Source organism: Pleurodeles waltl, chromosome 7, assembly GCF_031143425.1.
Source record: "Pleurodeles waltl isolate 20211129_DDA chromosome 7, aPleWal1.hap1.20221129, whole genome shotgun sequence".
Lineage (NCBI taxonomy): Eukaryota > Metazoa > Chordata > Amphibia > Caudata > Salamandridae > Pleurodeles > Pleurodeles waltl.
The window spans coordinates 397,653,196-397,675,920 of record NC_090446.1 but is presented as its reverse complement, the minus strand read 5'-3'; the positions used below and the strand labels follow the sequence as shown (position 1 = coordinate 397,675,920).

Here is a 22,725-nt window from a genome sequence, read left to right as displayed (position 1 = left end):
AAGCAATGCACCCGCAGCCCCCAGGACAAGAGGGAACTGAACTTCAGTGCAGGAGTGACCCCGAGGCAGCCCTCTGCCTAGCCCAGGTGGTGGCTGTCCCGAGAAGGCCCCTCCGTGCCTGCCTGCCCCGCTCGAGTGACTCCCGGGTCCCTCCATTGTTTCCTATACAAAACCAGATGCCTGCTTTTCACACTGCACCCGGCCGCCCCTGTGCTGCTGAGGGTGTGTTGTGTGCCTACTTGTGACCCCCCCCCGTGCTCTACAAAACACCCCTGGCCTGCAGTGGAAGTCTTAGTCACCCTTGTCTTTACCCAATAGTCCACCTTCTTTCTCAAGTCCTGGGGAGAAACTGGACCTAGGTCTACTAGATATTGATGCCACATGTCATTGAAGCACTTACTTAAAGGATGTTCCTTCATAAATAAATTATAAAGCTCATTATAGTTATGCACTCAACCGCCACTTATCCAACCATTAAGTGTTTTCACTGAGTGGTCTACAAAATCAACCCAGGACTGGTTTGAAGTTTTGTGAGCCCCTTGAACCTAATTCTGTACTCCTCAGTTGAGAATCCAAAGCCCTCAATCAGGGTAGCCTTAATGTCGTCCCTGGATTCGGCATCTGCACCAGTCAGTATATGGAGTCTATCCCTACACTTACCAGTAAACATTTCCCAAAGGGGAGCTCCCAAGTGAGATCTGTTTAGCTTTCTGGTTACACAAGCTCTCTCAAAAGCTGTGAACCATTTGGTGATATCACCTTCCTCATATTTAGAGAGAATCCCTTTGAGGATTTTTAGGACATCAGTATTCTCTCGAACCATATTTATGTTGCTGCCATAATTAATGGGTGCTAAGCTCATTGTTGCTCTACCCCTCTCTATAGCTAGAAGCTGTTGTAAAGCTAATCTTTTGGATATCCTGGTTAATAGGATATCCTCTTCGTTGAGGCTGCCCTCATTGTTCCTATAGGAGCTGGGCTCCACTGTAGAAGATACAGATCCTGTGAGCACTGTTTGGGGATAGGGACCTTGGGACCACGATCTCCCTATTTAGGTGAGGAGGAGGGAGTCCATCCTCCTCATATCTAACATCTTCCCTATCTGAGGGGAGCAATTACTCTTCAGCAGGGTGGTCTCTGGTGTACTCTGCCAAGAGAACCCAGAGCTTGACCTTGGTAGGGTTGGAACCTGTTCTAATTTTTACAGATTGAAGGGAGATCTTGACTTTTCCATCGCTAGAAGGAGTGAGGTTGAGTCCCACAACTATTTCCTCGGAGCTGTTCATTATGCTACTAAAGTTAAGAATTACTTTTATGAACTAAAAACTACTTTGTTACTAACCCATAACTTATAAAAACTTTTAAATCTAAAAAGAAAGGCTATAGGGACTTAAGAGGCCCTACGAGGACCTTGGTTAATTTTTCAAAATTAAAAAAATCAGTTTCTAAAGGCATTTTTGGAATTAAGTTGTGTAATCAGGTATGGGCAGAGTAGTCCAGCAAATGCAAAGTCGTACACCCCACCGCTGATCCACCAATGTAGGAAGCTGGCTCTTTATATACTATATCAAGATGAGTGTGCACAGAGCCCAGGGGTTCCCCAGATGCTTAACAGAGGCTAAAGTAAATAACACGAATGCTCTTTTTTGTGTGTTAGTGAGGATGAGCACTTAAGCTTATCAGAGGGTAGAGCAAAGCATTTGTTGTACACAGACAACAAAAGAAGCACACACTCAATGACTTAAGACCAAATGTTTTTATATAGCGAAAATATTTTGTTAATTTATTTCTAGAATCACAAGATTCAAGTAGCAGGTAAATACATAAATTGAGAAGTATTTCACATATGTATCAATACCACTGATTGGAATTGGCAAGTTGTACAGTTTTGGAATACATGGCTATAATCTGTTTTAACAGTTGACAGCAATTTTCAAATGTTTCCAGGGGGAAGAAAAGTCAATACATTTTGCAGGTAAACACAACACTTTCAGTTCCTGTCTCTGGGGTTAGGAAGTCAACTGGTTGGGGTTCAAGTTAACCTCAAAAACCCACCACTAGCAGCAAAGGTCCGGCTGCAGAGATCAAAGCTGAGGCAAGCTTAACACGAGCTCCTATGAAGACTGGAAACACTCTGTTTCAAATCTGCTTGCAGGTAAGTACCCGCGTCTTCGGAGGTCAGACCTGTGGGGTTTATAGGAGCACCTGGGTGGTCACAAGTAGGCACCAAACTCACACCCTCAGCGGCGCAAGGGTGGCCGGGTGCAAACAGCGTCAGGTTCCCAATGCTTTCCTATGAGGGGACCCCGGGGGTCACTTAGATGTTGCAGCTTGAGTTGGGGGGGGAGGGGGGGGGGGGGTTTGGGGGGTTTCGGTGTGGGAGGGGGTGAGGTGAGGTGTGGGAGGGGGGGGGGGGGGGGGGGGGGGGGCTGGGTTCGGTTCCAGAAAACCACAGTCTGGACAAGTAGGAGGATCGCCTGCTGAATGTTGCTGCACCGGAAGTTGGGTTCTCTAAGGCTTGGGGGCTGCAGGCACAGTGTACCTTTTGGCGTCTGATATCTTCGTCTAGAGCTTTCGAGGTCAGGGGGTCCTCTGGATTCACACTGCAGGCATCGTCGTGCGGGACAGGAGAGGTCAGCTCATGGTGGGCACTTGCTCAGAATAGCCTTGGGATCCTCTCTAGCCGGTTGGCCCACCTGGATACAGGCTGTGGCTGTCGGATGCAGAGTGGTCAGGACTCGTAGATCCAGGGAGGCTCTGGAGTCCTTAGATGTAGCTTCTTCTTGGATAGTGCCCACTGTCCACAGGAGTTCTTAATCCTTTGTGATGAAGGGCAGTGCTCTGGAGCTTGGCACATGATGCTGGACCCGAAGGATGCGTTGCTTTTTTTGGCAAGTTCTTTGAAGCAGGAGACAGGCTGGTATGGCTGGGGCCAAGTTAGTTTTCGTCTTCTCTGCTAGGGCTTCAGCTTAGCAATCGTCCTTTCGTTTTGTGAGGTCACCACGAATCTGGAGACTTGGGTTCAGGGGAGCCCTTAAATCCTCGATCGAGCGGCATTACAGGGGTCAGAGGGCAGAAGCCAATGGCTACTCACACTGTGTCCACCGCCTTTGGGGAGGGGGACACAAACCTAACCCTACTGGAGCCTGGCCTCCAAACTAAGATTGAGGATTCTGCAGCAGTGTGGGTTTATTGTACTGAAAATGGACAAAGGAAAGGGGGAGTGCCCACTCTTGTCCATCACCACCCCAGGGGTGGTTCTCAGAGCTCATCCTCCAGAGGGTTCCTGGGTTCTGCCATCATGAATCCAAGGTTGGCAAGGAACTCTTGAAGCATCGGAGTGGCCAGGCCAGGCCGGTGACGTTAGAGCCCCTGCCTGATAGGTGCATACCTGGCTCTCTCTTGGGTGGGTCCTCTGATCTGGCTTGCAAGATTCCAGCAGTACTCCTCTGCAACCTCCACTTCGACTTCTAGCCACTGGAACCGCGACTGGACCCTCCATGACCAGACAATCCGCATCCACAAAGATGACTCTTCTTGCAACATTGATTCTACAGCTTCTTCCAGCTATCGACAACATTTCCCTGGCTGTACATCATCTGAGGGCGACAAGCCCTTGGCCTGCATGAGAAGGAAGAAGGAATCTCCCTTGGAGTGAAGGAGTCACTCCTCTGCATCTCCCGGCACCTACTATTACAACGACTGGCTGCGTGGATCTCCTTTTATCCCGAGCTGCGAGGATCCTACATCACAGGTGGTGGTCCGGAGTAGTCCTCTTGGTCTTTTCTCTGCCAGCTGTCCAACTTTGATGAAGGTAAGCCCTTGCCTTCCCACGCACAATAGTACCCCCGTGGCCCTCATCTCTTGCAGCTGCCAAGGCTTGTTTGCATCTCTTCCAAGGGATCCTCAGGCAATGTGTAGCTCCGGCCCCCAGTACTCCTTCCTGCGACGCACAGTCCTCCACGTGGTTCTCCTGTGACGTGGGACCTTTCTTCTATGTGCTGTATGGGCTCCTTATGCGACTTCTGTGGGTGCTGTCTTTGCTCCTGTGGGTTCTGTCGCAGAGGGTACCCTTCGACTCACCCTCGTGCGCCACGCTGGTCCCCAGCAGCACCACTTTGCTGCTGGGCCGCAATATTTGCCTTTGACAACGCTCATTGGTGGAATTCCTGCACCAACACCAGTCTACAATCTTCCTTCCAGCATGGGACATCTAGTACATCCCTCAGGAACTCTGCACTGGCTCCCGAGCTGCATTGCTGAGAGTCTCTTCATCAGTCAACCAACTTCAAGTACAGCTGGGAAGGTAGTAGCTCCTACTCCTCCTGGACTCCATTGTGACCCATGGACTTGGTCCCCTCTCTCCACAGGTCCTTCTCTCCAGGAATCCACTGCTGCTTTTTTGCAGTCATGTCTGGGTGTCTTCTTCTTTTCCTTCCTTTTGGGGGATTTGGGGAACTTCTAATGATTTACTCCTGCTTTCCTAGTTGCTTTTGGGGGTGGGGGGTTACTGTATTACCTCTGTAGTTCTCTGGTACTCCCAGCTCCCCACTACACATTCCAATTACCTAGGTGAGGGTCCTGTGTTCGCATTCCATTTTTTAGTTTATGGTTTGTGTTTCCCCCTAGGGTCACGATTGTTTAACTACATTTGCACTGTTTCTGACCTTTTATATGCCTATCGGTGTTTACTAGTGTATATAATTAGTGTATTACCTCATACTGCAGGGTTGCCCTTCTAGTGCTTGTGGTATTGTGTGACCAAAAATAAAGTACCTTTACTTTTGTAACACCAAGTGTTTTCTTTCATGTGTGCAAGTGCTGTGTGACTACAATGGTTTTGCATGAGCTTTGCACAGCTACCTCTAGTGATCCTGGCTTCAAGACACTGCCTACACTTCAATAAGAGGGGATACCTGGACCTGCTATAAGGTGTAAGTACTTTAGGAACCCACTACACACCAGACCAGCTTCCTATACCAGTATTCAGTGAAGCTGCTGTGGAGTTCGTAATAATAAACTCCCAAACAATATACTCAATATGGCTACACTGCACTTACAATGTCTAAGAATGGACGTAGACTCTGCAGGGGCAGATTGCTCATGAAGCTATGCCCTCACCTGTGGTATAGTGCACCCTGCCTTAGGGCTGTAAAGCCTGCTAGTGGGGTGACATACCTATGCCACAGGCAGTGGTTTGTAGGTATGCCACCTGAGGGGTGCCATTTCGAATGTCTTTTTCCCCCCTCACCAGCGCACACAAGCTGTAAAGGCAGTGTGCATGTGCTTGGTGAAGGGTCCCCCAGGGTGGCATAATAAATGCTGCAGCCCTTGGGAACCTTCCCTGGACACAGGGCCCTTGGCACCATGGGTACCTTTTACAAAGAAGGTATCTGTGCGCCAGGGGCGCGCCAATTGTGTAAACAAAAAGGTCAAGATTTTGTGAACGAACACTGGTGCTGGAGCCTGGTTTGCAGAGTCCCAGCGCACACTTATTCAAAGTTGACATCAATATCAGACAAAAAGTGGGGGGCAAACATGCCAACAAGGGCACTTTCCTACACTGGTCTTTCCTCAAACCCACAGGTAATCTTTGGAAATGGACTGTGCAAGATCCAGCCAAGACTGCAGAGAACAGAAGGTGGAACCTGACAGAGGAAGACATGTAAAGGAAGGGGACCAAGTCCAGTTCGAGTTAGAGTGTCCGGTTGTGGCAGGAGCAGGTCGACGGAGTCCAGATGTCGGCTCTGCAGCACAGGAGCAGGAGAAGAGTTCCAGGAGTGATGGAGTTGATGTCGCAGGTCGGAAGAAGAGTTGGTCAGTCAGTGGTGTGGAAGACAACAAGCCTTGGCAAAGTCACAAATGAAGATTTGCAGAGCTCCTGGGGACCAGGACGATCTGGGGAGACTTAACCCAAGGAGGGGAGTCCCAGGCGACCCTCAGCAGTGAGGAAAGTCAGAAGTTGAGGATGCAGCCCCCACAGGCAACTTGCAGGCAGCAGACACAGGAGTCACAGTGAGGCTCACTTAGCACACCTGGAGAGGAGTCCCACATCGCTGGAGCAGCAGACAGGAGACTGCTTTGCAGGGAAGAGTGCTAGAGGCCAGGGCTACACTGAGCCTGAAGATCCCTTGGAAGAAGAGCCAACAATCCTTTGTAGCTGCATAAGTCGTAGTGCACAGGGGTACTGGTTCTGCAAGGAGAGGCAAGGGCTCACTGTCTCCCAAATTGGACAGCTGGTAGAGAGGACAAAGGGGACCACTCCAGACCACTTGCCCACTGCCTGGGTTGCAGGACCCAGGCAGTTTTGTAGGAGAGAAAATCCACACGGCTGGAAGTCGTTTCAGTTGGTGCCTGCAGATGCAGGGGAGTGACTCTAAAGGAGATTCCTTCTTACTGCTTGTGCAGGCTTAAAACTTGTCACCCATGGAGGAAGCACAGCCAGGGAATGTTGCAGTTGCTCGAAGGTGCCAGAGAATGAAAATGTCACTTACCCAGTGTACATCTGTTCGTGGCATCAGTCGCAGTAGATTCGCATGTTCTGCAATAGCTCGCCATCTGGTGTTGGGCCGGAGTGTTACAAGTTGTTTTTCTTCGAAGAAGTCTTTCGAGTCACGGGACCGAGTGACTCCTCCTTTTGTCTTCATTGCGCATGGGCGTCGACTCCATCTTCGATTGTTTTTCCCCGCAGAGGGTGAGGTAGGAGTTGAATTGTAGTAATAGTGCCCATGCAATGGAGTGACTAAGTATGCACCTATTTAAGGTTGAGATGATACATATATAAATAATTGAAGGTAACTTCCAAACTGCTACAGGCTCCCGGGGAGGCGGGTGGGCACATGCGAATCTACTGCGACTGATGCCACGAACAGATGTACACTGGGTAAGTGACATTTTCAGTTCGATGGCATCTGTCGCTGTAGATACGCATGTTCTGCATAGACTAGTAAGCAGTTATTTCCCCAAAAAGCGGTGGATCAGCCTGTAGGAGTGGAAGTAGTCTGAAATAATGTTCTTAATACGGCTTGACCTACTGTGGCTTGTTGTGCGGATAACACATCTACACAGTAGTGCTTGGTGAATGTGTGAGGCGTAGACCATGTGGCTGCCTTACATATTTCTTGCATTGGGATGTTTCCTAGAAAGGCCATGGTAGCACCTTTCTTTCTGGTTGAGTGTGCCCTTGGTGTAATGGGCAGCTGTCGTTTAGCTTTAAGGTAGCAGATTTGGATGCATTTAACTATCCATCTGGCTATACCTTGTTTTGAAATTGGGTTTCCTGCATGAGGTTTTTGAAATGCAATAAAGAGTTGTTTATTCTTTCTGATGTTTTTTGTTCTGTCAATGTAATACATCAATGCTCTTTTGACATCTAATGTATGTAGTGCCCTTTCAGCTACGGTATCTGGCTGTGGAAAGAACACTGGAAGTTCCACTGTTTGATTTAGATGGAACGGTGAAATAACCTTTGGCAAAAATTTAGGATTGGTCCTGAGGACGACTTTATTTTTGTGTAGTTGTATAAAAGGTTCCTGTATTGTAAACGCCTGAATCTCGCTTACTCTTCTTAGGGAAGTAATGGCGATGAGAAATGCCACCTTCCAGGTTAGGAACTGTATGTCGCAGGAGTGCATGGGTTCAAAAGGTGGACCCATAAGTCTAGTTAGGACAACATTTAGGTTCCATGAAGGAACAGGTGGTGTTCTTGGTGGTATAATTCTCCTAAGGCCCTCCATGAATGCTTTAATGACTGGTATCTTATATAGGGAAGTTGAATAGGTAGTCTGCAGGTATGCAGATATTGCTGCAAGGTGTATTTTAATGGAAGAGAAAGCTAGGTTAGATTTTTGTAAGTGAAGCAAGTAACCCACTACATGTTCTGGAGTTGTGTGTAATGGTTGTATTTGATTAATATGGCAGTAGCAAACAAACCTCTTCCATTTACTTGCATAGCAGTGCCTGGTGGATGGCCTTCTGGCTTGTTTTATGACTTCCATACATTCTTGGGTAAGTTGTAAGTGCCCGAATTCTAGGATTTCAGGAGCCAGATTGCTAGATTCAGCGATGCTGGATCTGGGTGTCTGATCTTTTGGTTGTGCTGTGTCAACAGATCTGGCCTGTTGGGCAATTTGATGCAGGGTACCACTGATAGGTCTAGCAGCGTTGTGTACCAGGGTTGCCTTGCCCAAGTTGGTGCTATCAATATGAGTTTGAGTTTGCTTTGACTGAGTTTGTTTACCAGGTAAGGAAGGAGAGGTAGAGGAGGAAAAGCGTAAGCAAATATCCCTGACCAGTTTATCCATAGGGCATTGCCTTGGGATTGTTCGTGTGGGTATCTGGATGCGAAGTTTTGGCATTTTGCGTTCTCCCTTGTCGCAAACAAGTCTATCTGAGGTGTTCCCCAGAGTTTGAAATAAGTGTTCAGAATTTGGGGGTGAATTTCCCATTCGTGGACCTGTTGGTGATCTCGAGAGAGATTGTCTGCGAGTTGATTTTGGATCCCTGGTATAAACTGTGCTATTAGGCGAATTTGGTTGTGAATTGCCCAATGCCAAATCTTTTGTGCTAGCAGGCTTAACTGCGTGGAGTGCGTCCCCCCCTGCTTGTTTAGATAATACATTGTTGTCATGTTGTCTGTTTTGACGAGAATGTATTTGTGAACTATTATTGGTTGGAAAGCTTTTAGTGCTTGAAAAACTGCTAGAAGTTCTAGGTGATTGATATGCAGTTTTGTTTGATGTACGTTCCATTGTCCTTGTATGCTGTGTTGATCGAGGTGTGCTCCCCACCCTGTCATGGAAGCATCTGTTGTTATTACGTATTGTGGCACTGGGTGTAGGAAGTTGGCTCTGTATGTGCTATTTCAAAGTAAGGAATAGCATGCACAGAGTCCAAGGGTTCCCCTTAGAGGTAAAATAGTGGTAAAAATAGATAATACTAATGCTCTATTTTGTGGTAGTGTGGTCGAGCAGTAGGCTTATCCAAGGAGTAGTGTTAAGCATTTGTTGTACATACACATAGACAATAAATGAGGTACACACACTCAGAGACAAATCCAGCCAATAGGTTTTTATATAGAAAAATATCTTTTCTTAGTTTATTTTAAGAACCACAGGTTCAAATTCTACATGTAATATTTCATTCGAAAGGTATTGCAGGTAAGTACTTTAGGAACTTCAAATCATCAAAATTGCATGTATACTTTTCAAGTTATTGACAAATAGCTGTTTTAAAAGTGGACACTTAGTGCAATTTTCACAGTTCATAGGGGAGGTAAGTTTTGATTAGTTTTACCAGGTAAGTAAGACACTTACAGGGTTCAGTTCTTGGTCCAAGGTAGCCCACCGTTGGGGGTTCAGAGCAACCCCAAAGTCACCACACCAGCAGCTCAGGGCCGGTCAGGTGCAGAGTTCAAAGTGGTGCCCAAAACACATAGGCTAGAATGGAGAGAAGGGGGTGCCCCGGTTCCGGTCTGCTTGCAGGTAAGTACCCGCGTCTTCGGAGGGCAGACCAGGGGGGTTTTGTAGGGCACCGGGGGGGACACGAGTCCACACAGAAATTTCACCCTCAGCGGCGCGGGGGCGGCCGGGTGCAGTGTAGAAACAAGCGTCGGGTTTTCAATGTTAGTCTATGAGAGATCTCGGGATCTCTTCAGCGCTGCAGGCAGGCAAGGGGGGGATTCCTCGGGGAAACCTCCACTTGGGCAAGGGAGAGGGACTCCTGGGGGTCACTTCTCCAGTGAAAGTCCGGTCCTTCAGGTCCTGGGGGCTGCGGGTGCAGGGTCTCTCCCAGGCGTCGGGACTTTAGGTTCAACGAGTCGCGGTCAGGGGAAGCCTCGGGATTCCCTCTGCAGGCGGCGCTGTGGGGGCTCAGGGGGGACAGGTTTTGGTACTCACAGTATCAGAGTAGTCCTGGGGTCCCTCCTGAGGTGTCGGATCTCCACCAGCCGAGTCGGGGTCGCCGGGTGCAGTGTTGCAAGTCTCACGCTTCTTGCGGGGAGCTTGCAGGGTTCTTTAAAGCTGCTGGAAACAAAGTTGCAGCTTTTCTTGGAGCAGGTCCGCTGTCCTCGGGAGTTTCTTGTCTTTTCGAAGCAGGGGCAGTCCTCAGAGGATGTCGAGGTCGCTGGTCCCTTCGGAAGGCGTCGCTGGAGCAGGATCTTGGGAAGGCAGGAGACAGGCCGGTGAGTTTCTGGAGCCAAGGCAGTTGTCGTCTTCTGGTCTTCCGCTGCAGGGGTTTTCAGCTGGGCAGTCCTTCTTCTTGTTGCAGGAATCTAATTTTCTAGGGTTCAGGGTAGCCCTTAAATACTAAATTTAAGGGCGTGTTTAGGTCTGGGGGGTTAGTAGCCAATGGCTACTAGCCCTGAGGGTGGGTACACCCTCTTTGTGCCTCCTCCCAAGGGGAGGGGGTCACAATCCTAACCCTATTGGGGGAATCCTCCATCTGCAAGATGGAGGATTTCTAAAAGTTAGAGTCACTTCAGCTCAGGACACCTTAGGGGCTGTCCTGACTGGCCAGTGACTCCTCCTTGTTTTTCTCATTATTTTCTCCGGCCTTGCCGCCAAAAGTGGGGCCTGGCCGGAGGGGGCGGGCAACTCCACTAGCTGGAGTGTCCTGCTGGGTTGGCACAAAGGAGGTGAGCCTTTGAGGCTCACCGCCAGGTGTGACAATTCCTGCCTGGGAGAGGTGTTAGCATCTCCACCCAGTGCAGGCTTTGTTACTGGCCTCAGAGTGACAAAGGCACTCTCCCCATGGGGCCAGCAACATGTCTCGGTTTGTGGCAGGCTGCTAAAACTAGTCAGCCTACACAGATAGTCGGTTAAGTTTCAGGGGGCACCTCTAAGGTGCCCTCTGTGGTGTATTTTACAATAAAATGTACACTGGCATCAGTGTGCATTTATTGTGCTGAGAAGTTTGATACCAAACTTCCCAGTTTTCAGTGTAGCCATTATGGTGCTGTGGAGTTCGTGTTTGACAAACTCCCAGACCATATACTCTTATGGCTACCCTGCACTTACAATGTCTAAGGTTTTGTTTAGACACTGTAGGGGCACAGTGCTCATGCACTGGTACCCTCACCTATGGTATAGTGCACCCTGCCTTAGGGCTGTAAGGCCTGCTAGAGGGGTGTCTTACCTATACTGCATAGGCAGTGAGAGGCTGGCATGGCACCCTGAGGGGAGTGCCATGTCGACTTACTCATTGTGTTCTCACTAGCACACACAGGCTTGTAAGCAGTGTGTCTGTGCTGAGTGAGGGGTCTCTAGGGTGGCATAAGACATGCTGCAGCCCTTAGAGACCTTCCTTGGCATCAGGGCCCTTGGTACTAGAAGTACCAGTTACAAGGGACTTATCTGAATGCCAGGGTGTGCCAATTGTGGATACAATGGTACATTTTAGGTGAAGGAACACTGGTGCTGGGGCCTGGTTAGCAGGGTCCCAGCACACTTCTCAGTCAAGTCAGCATCAGTATCAGGCAAAAAGTGGGGGGTAACTGCAACAGGGAGCCATTTCTTTACACTGGGTCTTGGAAAGGCCGCCCCTTGTTTAAATTTATGTTGTTCCACCACAGGAGCGAGAGGTAAGTTTGGCGGTCTATTAACACCAGATCTAGAAGGTGACCCTGTGCCTGAGACCACTGTGATGCTAGGCATTGTTGTAAGGGCCTCATGTGCAGTCTTGCGTTTGGGACAATGGCTATGCATGAAGACATCATGCCTAGGAGTTGTAATACCATCTTTGCCTGTATCTTTTGTGTTGGATACATGCGTTGTATGATGGTGTTGAAATTTAGAATTCTTTGTGGACTTGGGGTGGCTACTCCCTTTGATGTGTCTATTATGGCTCCTAGGTATTGTTGTACCTTGCGCGGCAGAATGTTGGATTTTGTAAAGTTGACGGTGAACCCGAGTTTGAAGAGGGTTTGTATGATCTGATTTGTGTGATTTGAGCACTGTATGAACGAATGGGCCTTGATTAGCCAGTCGTCCAAATATGGGAACACATGTATTTGCTGCCTTCTTATGTGTGCAGCGACTACCGCTAGACATTTGGTAAAGACTCTTGGTGCGGTTGTTAATCCGAAAGGCAGTACCTTGAATTGGTAATGTATTCCTTTGAATACAAACCTTAGGTATTTCCTGTGCGATGGGTGTATTGGTATATGGAAATAAGCATCCTTGAGGTCTAAAGTTGCCATGTAGTCGTGTAGTTTTAGCAATGGCAATACTTCTTGTAGTGTGACCATGTGGAAGTGGTCTGATTTGATGAAAGTGTTCACTACTCTGAGGTCTAGGATTGGTCTCAGCGTTTTGTCCTTCTTTGGTATCAGAAAGTACAGTGAGTAAACTCCTGTGTTTATTTGTGTGTTTGGCACTAATTCGATTGCATTCTTTTGCAATAGTGCCTGCACTTCTATCTCCAGGAGATTGGAATGGTGTGTTGTTAAATTTTGTGCTTTTGGTGGTATGTTTGGAGGGAATTGTAGAAATTCTATGCAATAACCATGTTGGATAATTGCTAGAACCCAAGTGTCTGTAGTGATTTCCTCCCATGCTTTGTAATAATGACCTATTCTTCCCCCCACTGGTGTTGTGTGGAGGGGGTGAGTGACATGTGAGTCACTGTTTAGTAGCAGGGGTTTTGGGGCTTTGAAATCTTCCTCTATTTCTAGGGAATTGCCCTCCTCTATATTGTCCCCGAAAACCTCCTCTATACTGTCCCTGGTAACTGGACGGTGTGGCTTGTGAGGTGCTGGCTTGTGTGCTTTGACCCCGAATCCCCCCTCGAAAAGGCGTTTTACGGAATGTGCCGTAATTCCCTCTGCTCTGCGGGGAGTAGAGTGCGCCCATGGCTTTGGCAGTGTCCGTATCTTTTTTGAGTTTCTCAATCGCTGTGTCCACTTCTGGACCGAACAGTTCTTTTTCATTAAAAGGCATATTGAGAACTGCTTGTTGAATCTGTGGTTTAAATCCAGACGTTCGGAGCCATGCATGCCTTCTGATAGTTACAGATGTATTAATTGTCCGTGCAGCTGTATCTGCAGCGTCCATGGAGGAGCGGATCTGGTTGTTGGAAATGGCCTGTCCCTCCTCAACCACTTGTTTTGCCCTATTTTGGAAGTCCTTGGGCAGATGTTCGATGAGATGTTGCATCTCGTCCCAGTGGGCTCTGTCATAGCGCGCAAGTAGTGCCTGGGAGTTCGCGATGCGCCACTGGTTTGCAGCTTGTGCTGCGACTCTTTTAACAGCTGCATCGAACTTGCGGCTTTCTTTATCTGGGGGTGGTGCATCTCCAGATGTGTGAGAGTTGGCCCTTTTCCTAGCTGCTCCTACAACGACAGAGTCTGGTGGCAGCTGTGTAGTGATGAAAACCGGGTCTGTAGGAGGCGCCTTATACTTTTTTTCCACCCTTGGTGTGATGGCCCTACTTTTGACCGGCTCCTTAAAGATGTCTTTTGCGTGCCGGAGCATACCAGGGAGCATAGGCAGGCTTTGGTATGAGCTGTGGGTGGTGGAGAGTGTGTTGAATAAAAAATCATCCTCGACCTGTTCTGAGTGGAGGCTTACGTTGTGAAATTGTGCTGCTCTAGCCACCACTTGAGAATACGCGGTGCTGTCTTCTGGTGGAGATGGCTTCGTAGGGTATGCCTCCGGACTGTTATCTGACACTGGGGCGTCGTATAGGTCCCATGCGTCCTGATCTTGGTCACCCTGGCTCATGGTGGTGTGAGCTGGGGAGTGTGATGGAGTTTGTGCTGGTGAGACGTTAATCACGGGCGGAGGAGAGGGTGGTGGGGTAACTCTTTTCACCACTTTTGGTTGTGGTGTCTGTTCAGTCTGGAACTCCAACCTTCTCTTTCTCCTAATGGGGGGAAGGGTGCTTATTTTTCCTGTCCCCTGCTGTATGAAGATACGCTTTTGCGTATGGTCCACATCAGTTGCTTGTAGCTCTTCCTCAAACCTATGCTTCTGCATTTGGGAGGTTAGCGAGTGCTCTTCTGTATAAGAGCCTGAAGCTGGGTCGCTTGCAGTTTGTTTCGGCATCGAAACCCTGTCTGCGTGTTTTTTCGGCTCCGAGGTGACTTTTTTCTTTTTCGGGGCCGAAACTTCTCGGCGTCGATCTGTTTCGGTGCCGCTTTCTCGGCGTCGAGCCGTGTCCACACTGGCATCTCGGTGTCGAGGCTTGTCTCCAGCACTTTCTCGGTCCCGAGAAGGCTGCGTGCCGGTGTCTCGACCGGAGTCGGACGATCTCGGCACTGTTTGGGCCTTTTTCGGTGCCGACGGTCGGTCACCGAATTTATGGGTGGAGCCATGGCCGGATGGCAGTGGCGTCCCCTGGGCCTTGTAAATGTTTCTTTGTGTGGTTTTCGACGTCTTACTCACGGTTTGTGTATCGTCGAATCCTTCGGAGTCTGAGTCTTGGATCGAGAAGGTACCTTCCTCTTCCTGTTCCTCGAACTCCCGTTGGGCTGTCGGTGCGGACGCCATCTGAAGTCTTCTGGCTCGACGGTCTCGGAGTGTTTTTCGGGACCGGAACGCACGACAGGCCTCGCAGGTGTTTTCGCTGTGCTCAGGTGACAGGCACAGGTTGCAGACCAAGTGTTGGTCTGTGTAGGGGTATTTATTGTGGCATTTGGGGCAGAAACGGAACGGGGTCCGTTCCATCGGCGTTTTTCAGCACGCGGTCGGGCCGACCAGGCCCCGACGGAGGATCGAAAAACTACCCCGAAGGTCACCGGAGCTCTTCGATCTTCGATGCGGTGTGGAACCTAAGTACGCCGATCCCGAACGCAACAATACCGACGAAAATCTTCCGAAATTAGCTAATTTACCGTTCCGAAACTCGGAGCGACAGGAACACGTCCGAACCCGATGGCGGAAAAAAAAACAATCGAAGATGGAGTCGACGCCCATGCGCAATGGAGACAAAAGGAGGAGTCACTCGGTCCCGTGACTCGAAAGACTTCTTCGAAGAAAAACAACTTGTAACACTCCGGCCCAACACCAGATGGCGAGCTATTGCAGAACATGCGTATCTACAGCGACAGATGCCATCGAACACAATGTTACGAGGCTGAGTCGTCATCGCTGTAGTTGCAGACTGTCAGATCCTGGAGGGTCTAGTTACAGTCCCGGACAGAAGATGAAGTAAACAATTCAGAGAAGTTCTGCTGGAATCTTGTATGTCAAATCTGAGGATCCATCCAAGAGGGAAACCCTACACAGCCCAGGAAGGGGGGATTGGTCACCTAGCAGGGTGACCACCTATCAGGAGGGGGCTGTGACATCACTTGCCTGACCTGGCCACTCAGATGCTCTCAGGGGCCTCTAACCACCTGGGATTCAAGATGGCAGAATCAAGTGGCCACCTGGGCACCACCTCTGTGGTGGTGATGGACAGGGGAGTGGTCTCTCCCCTCTCCAATGTCCAGTTTCACACCAGAGGAGAGACCGGGGTCCCTGGACTGGTGCAAACTTGTTTATACAATGAGGGCTCCAAAAGTGCCCTCCAAAGCATACCGGTCGCTCAGGGAGCTACCCCTCACAAGCCATCTAACACCTATTTCCAAGGGGGATTTTTTTTGGGGGGGGGGGGGGGGGGGCGGGGTGTTGCCTCCCACTCCCAAAAGAAATCTTTTGTTCTGCCTTCCAGGGCTTGAGCTAGTCAAGCAGCAGGAGGGCAGAAACCGGTTTGTAGGATGGCAGCAGCGCAGGCTGCCTGGGAAAACCCTGCAAACTGGTAGGAGCAAAACTGGGGGTCATCTAAGGGGTCCCCAGAGTGCATGAAATCATACAAGTACTGGCAACAGCATTGGGATACAGTTCCGACATGTTTGATACCAAACATGCCCAGGTTCGGAGATACCATTATGTAGCTGGACACAGGTAATGACCTATGTCCTGAACAAAGGTGAAATGGTTTCCCGGCACTCACAAATGCCAGGAAAATGGAGTCTGCAGGTGCACCTCTGCTCATGCAGGGGTGGCCTGAAACACAGGCCTACTTGTACCCGGCCCTCTGGCCTAGGAGGGTCTGCCATAGGGGTGACAGTGACCTGTGCAGACATGCACTTAAAAAAAAAAAAAAGGACCTGCACCCTGCCCTCTGGACTAGGAGGGCCTAACATAGGGGTGAGTAATAGTGACCTGGTGCAGTGACCTGTGGTGAAAGGGTGTATTCACCTTTTCACGCAGGCTGGTTGGCAGGTGTAAAGAAATGGCTCCCTGTTGCAGTTACCCCCCACTTTTTGCCTGATACTGATGCTGACTTGACTGAGAAGTGTGCTGGGACCCTGCTAACCAGGCCCCAGCACCAGTGTTCTTTCACCTAAAATGTACCATTGTTTCCACAATTGGCACAACCCTGGCACCTAGGTAAGTCCCTTGTAACTGGTACCTCTGGTACCAAGGGCCCTGATGCCAGGGAAGGTCTCTAAGGGCTGCAGCATGTCTTATGCCACCCTATGGACCCAGGGACCCCTCACTCAGCACAGACACACTGCTTGCCAGCTTGTGTGTGCTGATGGGAGAAAATGACTAAGTCGACATGGCACTCCCCTCAGGGTGCCATGCCAACCTGCCACTGCCTGTGGCATAGGTATGTCACCCCTCTAGTAGGCCTTACCTAAGGCAGGGTGCACTATACCACAGGTGAGGGCATATGTGCATGAGCACTATGCCCCTACAGTGTCTAAGCAAAACCTTAGACATTGTAAGTACAGGGTAGCCATAAGAGTATATGGGCTGGGAGTCTGTCAAAAACGAACTCCACAGCGCCATAATGGCTACACTGAATACTGGGAAGTTTAGTATCAAACTTCTCAGAATAATAAACCCACACTGATGCCAGTGTTGGATTTATTAAAAAATGCACACAGAGGGCATCTTAGAGATACCCCCTGTATGTTACCCAATTGTTCAGTGCAGGACTGACTGGTCTGTGCCAGCCTGCTGCTGAGACGAGTTGCTGACCTCATGCGGTGAGAGCCTTTGTGCTCTCTGAGGACAGAAACAAAGCCTGCTCTGGGTGGAGGTGCTTCACACCTCCCCCCTGCAGGAACTGTAACACCTAGCAGTGAGCTTCAAAGGCTCAAGCTTCGTGTTACAATGCCCCAGGGCACTCCAGCTAGTGGAGATGCCCGCCTCCTGGACCCAGCCCCCACTTTTGGCAGGAAGTCCAGGAGAGATAATGAGAAAAACAAGGAGGAGTCACTGGCCAGTCAGGACAGCCCCTAAGGTGTCCTGAGCTGAGGTGACACTGACTTTTAGAAATCCTCCATCTTGCAGATGGAGGATTCCCCCAATAGGATTAGGGATGTGACCCCCTCCCCTTGGGAGGAGGCACAAAGAGGGTGTACCCACCCTCAGGGCTAGTAGCCATTGGCTACTAACCCCCCAGACCTAAACACGCCCTTAAATTTAGTATTTAAGGGCTCCCCTGAACCTAAGAATTTAGATTCCTGCAACAACAAGAAGAAGGACTGCCTAGCTGAAAACCCCTGCAGAGGAAGACCAGAAGACAACAACTGCCTTGGCTCCAGAAACTCACCGGCCTGTCTCCTGCCTTCCAAAGAACTCTGCTCCAGCGACGCCTTCCAAAGGGACCAGCGACCTCTGAATCCTCTGAGGACTGCCCTGCTTCGACGACGACAAGAAACTCCAGAGGACAGCGGACCTGCTCCAAAAAGACTGCAACTTTATCCAAAGGAGCAGCTTTAAAGACCCTGCAATCTCCCCGCAAGAAGCGTGAGACTTGCAACACTGCACCCGGCGACCCCGACTCGGCTGGTGGAGAACCAACACCTCAGGGAGGACCCCCGGACTACTCTACGACTGGAAGTACCAAAACCTGTCCCCCCTGAGCCCCCACAGCGCCGCCTGCAGAGGGAATCCCGAGGCTTCCCCTGACCGCGCCTCTCTGAAACCTAAGTCCCGACGCCTGGAAAGGACCCTGCACCCGCAGCCCCCAGGACCTGAAGGACCGGACTTTCACTGCAGAAGTGACCCCCAGGAGTCCCTCTCCCTTGCCCAAGTGGAGGTTTCCCCGAGGAAGCCCCCCCTTGCCTGCCTGCAGCGCTGAAGAGATCCCGTGATCTCTCATTGACTTACATTGCGAACCCGACGCTTGTTCTAACACTGCACCCGGCCGCCCCCGCGCTGCTGAGGGTGAAATTTCTGTGTGGGCTTGTGTCCCCCCCGGTGCCCTACAAAACCCCCCTGGTCTGCCCTCCGAAGACGCGGGTACTTACCTGCAAGCAGACCGGAACCGGGGCACCCCCTTCTCTCCATTCTAGCCTATGCGTTTTGGGCACCACTTTGAACTCTGCACCTGACCGGCCCTGAGCTGCTGGTGTGGTAACTTTGGGGTTGCTCTGAACCCCCAACGGTGGGCTACCTTGGACCAAGAACTGAACCCTGTAAGTGTCTTACTTACCTGGTAAAACTAACCAAAACTTACCTCCCCCAGGAACTGTGAAAATTGCACTAAGTGTCCACTTTTAAAGTAGCTATTTGTCAATAACTTAAAAAGTATACATGCAATTGAAATGATTCAAAGTTCCTAATGTACTTACCTGCAATACCTTTCAAACAAGATATTACATGTTAAATTTGAACCTGTGGTTCTTAAAATAAACTAAGAAAATATATTTTTCTATAACAAAACCTATTGGCTGGATTTGTCTCTGAGTGTGTGTACCTCATTTATTGTCTATGTGTATGTACAACAAATGCTTAACACTACTCCTTGGATAAGCCTACTGCTCGACCACACTACCACAAAATAGAGCATTAGTATTATCTATTTTTACCACTATTTTACCTCTAAGGGGAACCCTTGGACTCTGTGCATGCTATTCCTTACTTTGAAATAGCACATACAGAGCCAACTTCCTACAGCAGGCCTCCAGACATTTTTGCATGGGCTTCAATGAGTGGCACAATACATGCTGCAGCCTATGGGGAAACCCTGGTGCCTCAATACCCTGGGTACCCAGGTACCATATACTAGGGACTTACATGGGGGCATCAGTATGCCAATAGTGGGGTGTACTAGTCAGGGACAACCAAATTTAAAGGGGGGGGGGTGGGAGCACTATCACTGGGGTCCTGGTTAGCAGGATCCCAGTGAACATAGTCAAAACATACAGCAGGCAAAAAGCGGTGGATAACTATGCAAAAAAAGAGTGTACTTTCCTACAGTCCCTTGCTTGAGTTGGTCAAGCAGCAGGAGGGCAGAATCATTTCTGATGGGCTGCAACAGTGCGGGCTGCCCGCAGATCCTGGGAGACTGGCAGAGGCAGAACTGGGGGATATTCTAAGGAACCCCCAGAGTGCATGGACTCATGTCACCAAAACTGGAATCAGTATTGGGGTATGTTTTTGACATGTTTGATACCCAACATATCCAGGTTTGGAGTTAACATTAGGTAGCTCGATCAAATGTGGCCAGCACACAGGTAAAATGGCTTTCCCTGCACTTACAAAGTCCAGGGAATTGGGACTGGAGCTCACAGGGACCTAAACCCTGCCTTTTGGGCTGAAAGGGCCTACCATAGGGGTGACTTAGGGACCAGCAGTGAAAGGGTGCGTGCAACTTTTCACGTATGATGCAATGGCAGGCCTGCAGGCACAGTTTGCATGGGCTCCTATGGGTGGCACAGTACATGCTGCAGCCCATGGGAGAACCCTGGCGTACCAATGTCCTGGTACTTAAGTATCAACTACCAGTGACTGAGCGGTACACCAGTAAGCCAGTTGCGGGGTATAAGAATTACCAAGACAACCACATTTAGAGGACAGAGCACAATCACTAGGGTCCTGATCAGCAGAATCTCATTGAAAACAGTGTAAGCACACTGACATCTGGCAAAAAGTGGGGGTAACCATGCCAGAAAGAAGGGCATTTCCTACAAGAAGGCACACATGGTTGCTTATAGGAATGCTGTGCATGGGAAAATGCTTTTAAAAATGAACTGTACATTTTAAAGTGTGCCGAAATTACTGCAAGTATGCAAAATGTTCTACACTTTATGAATATTAAACACAATCCTATGATGAGGAAACATACCCACCTGACATTCACAGAAAAAGTTAGTAGCCAACTAGTTTCACCCCTAGAAATCTTAACGTATACAACATTCATTGTAAGCTGGAACCATACATAAACTTGAGAATTTTTTTTTAAAATTTAAACTTACCCTCAGCCAGTCTTGCCATCAGCTGCAGCCGACCAGTTGTTCCCAAATCAATCCCAGTCCTTTCAAGTTCATCGCTGTCCAAAAAAGAACTGGCGCTTGAAGCGTCAGCACGTTCTGTAACATGGCCAACTTTCATCGGCCTTCCAGCTAGCTCAAAACCATTTAATTGTTCTAGTGCTTTTTTGGCACATTCTGAATCTGAAAACTAAAACAAAACATTTTTTATTAAAAACAAATCAATTAGTTAAACAGAAGTATGTGAAGGCTGAAATAAAAATAATCAATCAAAACTAGACAAAACCAAAAGTAAAGATAACTTGCCTGCACTTAATTCTTGGTCAGGACCAGAGGTTAAGCATTGAGCATTTTTCTTCCTTCTTTATTATTCAACAGCCTAAAAAAGAAATTATTTCAACCAAAATGAAATAGTTACTTACCAGTAGAAATAGTTTTGCAGCTTGAAGAATGTTCTGGATTCACATGCTGTGCAGTATTCTAGTGGTTGGGTCAGATTTTTTTTTCTTCCCCTTATAGGATTCAACCACCACCATTTGGTGGTATGCCTGTTACCTCTGACGTAAAACAGCATCCCGTATGTTCCTGCTTGTAGCTCCCATCTTTAGATTCTTTTTTCCCCATTGTGATAGTATATTTCCATAGTTTATCATCTTCTTTCCTCGGATCGCAATATCTCCCTTTTTTAGGGAGGGATGTAGGTCACATGTGAATCCAGAAGACTCTTCAAGCTGCAAAACTACTCCTACTGGTAAGTCATCATTTCGTTTTGCAGCATGAATCCTTTTCTGAATTATTATGCTGTGCATTAGATTATGTAGCAATATCCCCTCCTGCGGTTTGGCTGGGATAAAAAGAGGAAGTGTTGGCAAATAGGTGTTTCAACTAACACTGTTCCACCTGTGCTTCTTTGTTCATCTGAATGTCCAAACAGCAATGTTTTGCGAAGGTGTGTGATGATGCCCATGTTGCTGCCGCGGAAATGGCATCCATGGGTAGGTTTGTAAGGAATGCTATTAAGGTGCCCGTTTTCCTTGTAGAGTGGGCATTTGGTTGTGCAGGTCACTGTAATTTGTCTCCCCAATCCATCTTGAGATTGTCCCTTGTTAAGTGGTTTCCCTCTGGTTCCTTCTGCATAAAGGACAACTACTGGTTTATTTTGTGGAACCCCTTTGTATTGTTTTAAGGAGCACATCAAAGCCTTTTTTTTTTTTTTTTTACATCTAGAGTAGATTGTGTAGGGCTGTTTGTCACAGTCTTTGGTTGTTTAAAGAAGATTATCACATTAGGTAGGTAGTGATCATGAAGTAGGAACTATGGGTTACTTCTCAGAACTTTTTCCTTGTGTATTTGTAGATATGGTCCATATATTGTTAGAGCTTGCAGTTAACTCACTCTGCGTAGTGATGTGACTGCGACCACAAACACGGTTGTTAGTTTAAGTGATTTTAGGTCTGGCCACAAGTTAAATGAGCACTGTATTTATGTTCTACGGTGGTGGTGCGACTGCAATCTTTTTTGCCCCCCCTCTAGGAATCTTTTTATAACAGGTATTTTGAAACTCTTGTATGATGTAATCCTAGTATATGCTACTATTGCTGCTAAGTATACCTTTAAATAAATGTTTTAGTCCACTGCAGGAAGCTGGCTCTCTATACAGTGCAATAAAAAGAAGTAAACTGTGCAGAGTCCAGTGGATCCCCAACTGGTTTGCAGAGGCAAATTTAGATAGGTCTAATGCTCTACTTTGTGTAGTGTGGGCGAGCAGTTAGGCTTATTATTAGACGGCAGTGCTGAGCATGTATTGTACTCACAGAAGCAATAAATAAGACACTCAAAGAATAAATCCAAGATCAAATGAGAACAATAAACGCTTCTTTTTATATATACTTTGAAACCAGGAACTTCGTTACAAGGTAAGTATGTTTTGAAGCATAAATTATTTTCACATGCAAAAATCATTGTTAACCTATGTAATGAAAACTTCAGCAAATAAGCACTTTACGATGACTCAGTAAACCAATACTGCTGACTTAAGCAGAGTACTGGAAAAGAGTCAGGACCAAACAACAGCAACCTCTCAGCAGCACTAGAGCAGCCGGGTGCAGAGGTGCAACAGGTAGGTTGCAAGCGTGGGGTGCTTGGGGACATAGGAGCATCTTTGGTACTCTTCACCAGAGATCAGGGGCTATGGATGCAGGGATCTCCTTTGGTGTTAGGATTCCATTGTCCAGAAGCACCCGGGGGTGGGGAAGTCCTGCGGTTTGAGACTGCAGAGGTCATCATGGAGTCAGAGGAGTGAAAGATCAGTGGTCTCGAACTCAGGAGACCTGGGGTTGTCGCCGACACCAGGGGTCCACTTCAACTCGGGCTGGCGGCGACAGGTGCAGTGGCTGTTTGAGGCATCTGTTTCTCTCACCACAGGAGCTGCAGGAGAGGGTTCATGTGAGCAAAAACTTCAGGGAGTAAAGGAGGAGTGAAGCCACAATGGACTTGGAGTCTGCACAGCTGGG

General features: G+C 48.6%; 1 protein-coding gene across 6 annotated transcripts in view; it reads right to left on the bottom strand.

Moving 5' to 3' along the window:
- The window catches only part of RBM39 (RNA binding motif protein 39), a 561,368-nt gene that overhangs the window by 344,543 nt on the left and 194,100 nt on the right, over positions 1-22,725 (bottom strand). For all 6 annotated transcript variants that reach the window (XM_069243868.1, XM_069243870.1, XM_069243869.1 and 3 more), the window contains one exon: positions 20,198-20,402. In XM_069243868.1, coding sequence (XP_069099969.1) covers positions 20,198-20,402 — 205 coding nt within the window. The remainder of the gene's footprint in view (positions 1-20,197; positions 20,403-22,725) is intronic.